Source organism: Anolis sagrei, chromosome 3 (genome assembly GCF_037176765.1).
Source record: "Anolis sagrei isolate rAnoSag1 chromosome 3, rAnoSag1.mat, whole genome shotgun sequence".
Taxonomy (NCBI): Eukaryota; Metazoa; Chordata; class Lepidosauria; order Squamata; family Dactyloidae; genus Anolis; species Anolis sagrei.
The window spans coordinates 227172298-227178563 of NC_090023.1; the positions used below are offsets into that span (position 1 = coordinate 227172298).

General features: G+C 47.4%; 1 protein-coding gene across 2 annotated transcripts in view; it reads right to left on the reverse strand.

The window, feature by feature from the left end:
* SNED1 (sushi, nidogen and EGF like domains 1) overlaps window positions 1–6063 on the reverse strand; it is an 84393-nt gene extending 78330 nt beyond the window's left edge. For both annotated transcript variants that reach the window (XM_060767946.2, XM_060767945.2), the window contains exon 1: window positions 5718–6063. In XM_060767946.2, the coding sequence (XP_060623929.2) occupies window positions 5718–5936 (219 nt within the window). In that variant the 5' untranslated portion in view covers window positions 5937–6063. The remainder of the gene's footprint in view (window positions 1–5717) is intronic.
* Window positions 6064–6266: the final 203 nt, after the last annotated feature.

Here is a 6266-nt window from a genome sequence, read left to right on the forward strand (position 1 = left end):
CTCAGTGGTTTAACCCGCTGCGCCAATGGCACCAAAAAGGCAGCATAAAAATCTTTGTTTCAGTATTAACAGCTGGGGAAAGCCTTTTCAACATTTCAGCACAGCATATATATTTAAGAATGATGATTGTCCATTCATAATGGATACTTTTCCATTTGTATATCTCAAGAATGTGGACAGCATTCTTCCAAGAGGTGCGAACCACCATATATGTGTTACATCCTTACCCTTTCTTGTTTATTAAAAAAGCCAGAGGTTGCGTGGGTGGAGGAAGTGGTCAATGTTTCTCTAAAACAAGGCAGAGTTCCAGTATGTCTAAAGGAGTCAATTATATGCCCACTGTTGAAAAAGCCTTCTCTGGAACTTGTTTATAGCTGTCCAAAATAGTTGGATCCAGAGAAGGTCTTTTCAACAGTGGGCATATAATTGACTCATTTAGACTCCATTTTTGAAAAGGGTCCACTTTAATCTGCTTTTAGGCCTGGCTATGGAACTGAGATAGCTCTAGTCATCATGATGGATGAACTACGCTGGGTACTATGATGGGGAAGTATGTCTCAATTGATTATTCTGGATCTCCCAACAGCTTTTGATAGTATTGACCATAGTATCCTCTGGGATGTCTTGCCAGGATCATGTTTGAAGGCACTTTTACAGTGGTCCTGTTCTTTCCAGGAGGGTCTAACACAGAAGGTGATATAGTGAGACTCTTGTTCAGGCATGGGCAAACTTTGGCCCTCCGGGTGTTTTGGACTTCAACTCTCACCATTCCTGACAGCCTCAGACCCCTTCCTTTTCCCCCTCAGCCGCTTAAGCAGAAGGGGCCTGAGGCTGTCAGGAATGGTGGGAGTTGAAGTCCAAAACACCCGGAGGGCCAAAGTTTGCCCATGCCTGCTCTTGTTCAATCCCTTGGTCATTAACCTGTAGAATCCCTTAGGTATCCATTCTATCAATTTTGTTATTTTATAAGTGAAACTACTGGATGAGGTTGTCCCAAGTTTTGGAGTTTGAGGTCATCAGTAGTGAAATGAAACCCAACATAAGGCCCTTCCACACAGCTAAATAAAATCCCACATCATCTCCTCTGAACTGGAATTAATGGTAGTGTGGACTCATAAACCCAGTTCAAAGCAGATATTGTCTGCCTTGATATTCTGAGTTATATGGCTGTGTGGAAGAGCCTTGTATTGCTCCTTTACACCTCAATCCAGGGATGATGTCACATCCAGGGATGCTGTGAAGAGAGATATTGACAAGCTGGAATATGTTCAGAGGAGGGCAACTAAAATGATAAAGGGTCTGGAGAACAAGCCCTATGAGGAGTGGCTTAAAGAGCTGGGCATGTTCAGCCTGAAGAAGAGAAGGCTGAGCGGAGACATGATGGCCATGTACAAATATGTGACAGAAAGTCATAAGGAGTAGGGAGCAAGCTTGTTTTCTGCTATCTTGGAGAGTAGGACGGGGAACAATGGCTTCAAGATACAAGAAAGGAGATGCCATTTGAACATTAAGAAGAACTTCCTGACTATGAGAGCTGTCCAGCAGTGAAACTCTCTGTCCCAGAGTGTGGTGGAGGCTCCTTCTTTAGAGGCTTTTAAACAGAGGCTGGACGGCCATCTGTTGGGGTTATTTGGAATGTGAATTTCCTGCTTCTTGGCAGGGAGTTGGACTGGATGGCCCACAAGGTCTCTTCCAACTCTATGTTTCTATCTCCAAACTGGTGTCTGTCATCAGTAATGGACTGGAAACTTGACAAGACAGAGGGCCTTTCCACACAACCCTGTATTCCAGAATATCAAGGCAGAAAATCTCACATTATCTGAGTGTGGTCTCAGATAACCCAATTCAAAGTAGATATTATAGGATTTTCTTCCTTGATATTCTGGGATATAGGGCTGTGTGGAAGGGCCCAGAGATGCAGAGGTGGTCAACTGAAAGGCAGATCAGGGAATCAAGGTCCATCCTGTGCTAGATAGAGCCACATTTGCCCTGAAAATGCAGATCTGCAGCTTGGATGCACTCCAAGATTCAGCGTTGATCCTGGAGGCTATGGTTTCAATGGTGATCAGGAGTGCTTTTGCACAGTTAAGGCTTGTGCACAGTTGCACTTGTTCTTGGAGAATTCCGATCTGGTCTCAGTGACATGTGCCACAGTTACACCCATTTTGATTATAACAATATATTTTACTTGGGACTGTGTTTCAAGAGAGTTCAGAAACTTCTATAGGAAGAATCATATAGTTGGAAGAGACCTCGTGGGCCATCCAGTCCAACCCCCTGCCAAGAAGCAGGAAAATCGCATTCAAAGCACCCTTGACAGATGGCCATCCAGTCTCTGTTTAAAAGCTTCCAAAGAAGGAGGGCCTTTCCACACAGCACTATATCCTTGAATATCAAGGCAGAAAATCCAACATTATTTGAGTGTGGACTCAGAGAACCCAGTTCAAAGCGGATATTGTGGAATTTTATGCCTTGATATTCTGGGATATAGGGCTGGGTGGAAGGAACAATTCTGCTTCACATCCCACTAACCGTGAGAGCAGTTCAGCAGTGGAACTCTCTGCACTGGAGTGTGTTGGAGGCTCTGGACCCTTCCCACACAGCCCTAGAGCCCTGAATATCAAGGCAGAAAATCCCACATTATCTGAGTGTGTACTCAGATAATCTAGTTCAAAGCAGATATTGTGGGATTTTATGCCTTGATATTCTGGGAAATAGGGCTGTGTGGAAGAATCCAGAGCCTCCACCACACTATGGGGCAGAGAGTTCCACTGCTGAACAGCTCTCACAGTTAGTGTGATGTGAAGCAGAATTGTTAGTATTGCAATCAAATCGTTGCTGGGACTTTCTACAGAGAATACACAGTTCTACGAGCTGCGAGTCAATTTCCAGGCACAACCCAAAGTGCTGTAATCTATACATATAATAATAGTCAAAGTTTGTGTGCGGAGGACAAAAGTGTGGCGGTTTCCAACATATCTGTGGAATGTCCAGGGTTGGAGAAAGAACTCTTGTCTGTTTGAGGCAAGTGTGAATGTTGCAGTTGGCCACTTTCATTAGCACTGAATGGCCTTGCAGCTTTAAAGCCTGGCTGCTTCTTGTCTGGGGCAATCATTTGTAGGGAAGTGTTAGATGGCCCTGATTGTTTCAGTTAGAAAACTGAGGAATTCCAGACATGAAACAATCAGGGCTAGCTAACACCTCCCAATAAATGATCCCCCCTGGCAGAAAGCAGCCAGGCTCTGAAGCTGCAAGGCCATTCAGTGTTAATCAAGGTGATCAGTTGAAGCATTCACACTTGCCTCAAACAGACAAGAGTTATTTCTCCCGCCCTGGACATTCCATAGATATATAAACCTCACTTGCCTAGTTTCCAACAGACCTCACAACTTCTGAGGATGCCTGCCATAGACGTGGGCTAAACATCAGGAGAGACTGCTTCTGGAAGATGGCCATACAGCCCAGAAAACTCACAGAAACCCAAGTTGGAATTGTTTTGTGGATTGCATTGGTGGAGAACAATTTGCACTACATATTGGAATATACTGAATATGCCAGAAACCCCTAGGGATGATGAGCAATGGGTCACTATATCATCTTGTTTAAGGCCTGCTTCTCTCTTTTGCTCCCTCAGGGTGAGTGAAAACACTTTTCTTTCCTTCACACTCACTATCCAGAAGCTACTTCTGTCCCAGTTTGCAAAATGAACCATTCAGCTCTATGGGGAGAAGTGTGATGTGAAGCAGAATGGTTAATTCCTCTATTTTGGTTTTGGTAGAAAAAACTTCTAGGAACTCACACTAGTGCAGTAGTTCCCAATCTTTGTCATTTGTTGTCATTTGGGAGTTCTAGTTGCTGGGATTTATAGTTCACCTACCATCAAAGAGCATTCTGAACTCCACCAATGATGGAATTGGGCCAAACTTCTCACACAGTACTCCCATGACCAACAGAAAATACTGGAAGGGTTTGGTGGGCATCATCCATGAGTTTTGGAGTTGTAGTTCACCTATATCCAAAGAGCACTGTGGACTCAAACAATGTTGGATCTCGACCAAATTTGGCACAAATACTCAATATGCCCAGATGTGAACACTGTTGGAGTTTGGGGAGAAATGGACCTTGACATTTGGGAGTTGTACTTGCTGGGATTTATAGTGTGCCTACCATCAAAGAGCATTTTGAACTCCAGCAGTGATGGAATTGAACCAAACTTGGCGCACAGAACTCCCATGACCAACATTAAATACTGGAAGAGTTTGGTGGGCATTGACCATGAGTTTTGGAGCTGTAGTTCACCTACAACCAGAGAGCACTATGCACTCACACAGTGATGGATCATGACCAAACTTGGCACAAATACTCAATCTGCCCAAATATGAACACTGATGGGAGTTTGGGGAAAATAGATCTTGACATTTGGGAGTTATAGCTGCTGGGATTTATAGTTCACCTAAAACCAAAGAGCATTCTGAACCCCACCAACGTCAGAACTGGGCCAAACTTCCCACACAGAACCCTTATGACCAACAGAAAATGCTGTGTTTTGTGATAGTCTTTGGTGACCCCTCTGACACCTCCTTGTGACCCCCCAGGAGTCCTGACCTCCAGGTTGAGAAGCATTGCCCTAAACGCAGTAGATCCTCCCTGATCTTGGAAGCTAAGCAGAGCCAGCCCCGGTTAGTTGTTGGATGGGGAACCACCAATGAGTTGTGGGTACTGTAGGCTATATTTCAGAGGAAGGAGAGAAAAAACATTGAACACTGACATTTATGGGATTGTCCTAGGGCAATAAGCAACTTAAAAGGCATATGTCAGAGAGGAATAATACATAGATATAGAACTGATTTAAGGCAGGTAATAGCAAACTTGGGCCCTCCCTCCAGGAGTTTTGGACTTCAACTCCCATCATTCCTAAGAACCTCAGGCCTCTTCCTTTTCCCCCTCAGCTGCTTAAGTGGCTGAGGGGGAAAAGGAAAGGGTCTGAGCTTCTTAGGAATGATGGGAGTTGAAGTCCAAAACTTCAAAAGGAAAGGGTCTGAGGTTCTTAGGAATGATGGGAGTGGAAGTCCAAAACTTCAAAAGGAAAGGGTCTGAGGTTCTTAGGAATGATGGGAGCTGAAGTCCAAAGCTTCAAAAGGAAAGGGCCTGAGCTTCTTAGGAATGATGGAAGTTGAAGTCCAAAACTTCAAAAGGAAAGAGCCTGAGGTTCTTAGGAATGATGGGAGCTGAAGTCCAAAGCTTCAAAAGGAAAGGGCCTGAGCTTCTTAGGAATGATGGAAGTTGAAGTCCAAAACATCAAAAGGAAAGGGCCTGAGGTTCTTAGGAATGATGGAAGTTGAAGTCCAAAACATCAAAAGGAAAGGGCCTGAGGTTCTTAGGAATGATGGAAGTTGAAGACTTAAACTTTAAAAGGAAAGGGCCTGAAGTTGTTAGGAAGGATGGGAGTGGAAGTCCAAAACTTCAAAAGGAAAGGGCCTGAGGTTCTTAGGAAGGATGGGAGCGGAAGTCCAAAACTCCTGGAGAGAGGGCCCAAGTTGGCCCAGGCCTGATGGAATGAATGCAGCTCGACCTGTCATGAGCGTTCTTTCCTAGGAGTGCGTGCTTCCTTCCATCTCTGCCACCCTGAGCCCTGCAGCGCAAGGGGCAAGCCCAAGGCGCCCACGCCCACCCCTCCTTTTACCCCAGGTGGGTCTGCGGGGTCTGCTACTACTCACATAGAGCGCGTTGTGCGCGGCGCCGAAGAAGGGGAGCCGGACGGCGATGGGCCGGAGCCCGGACCCGCCGTCGTCCTGCTGCGGGGTGGCGGCGTCGCCCTCCTCCGGGCCGAAGGGGTAGAAGTCTCCCAGGGGCACGGCGCCCTTCGCCCGCAGCCGGCTCCCGCCGCCCAGCAGCCCCAGCAGCAGCGCCAGCAGCCCGCCGGACAGGCCCCGCATCTCCCCGGCTCTTGGCGCTCCCAGGCTGCGCCTCGCGCCTCCTCCGCTCGCCTCCGCTCGGCTCCCTCGGCTCTGCTCTGCTCTGCTCTGCTCGCGCGCCGCTGAGGATGGCGAGGGAAGGGCCGCCCGCCCGGGCTCCTTCCTTCACGCGCGCACAGGTCAGCTCATGCATATGCATGCCCCGCCCGGCCAATCGGGAGGCGAGTCGGAGGAGGCGTTCGGGGCGGGCTCGCCCCTTAAAGCGCTAAGGAGACCCCACCGGGGAGGGAAGCCCCAGCGGCACCGCCGCATTTGGGACTGGCAGAGAATACCCCGGTTGCATTCGGGCCC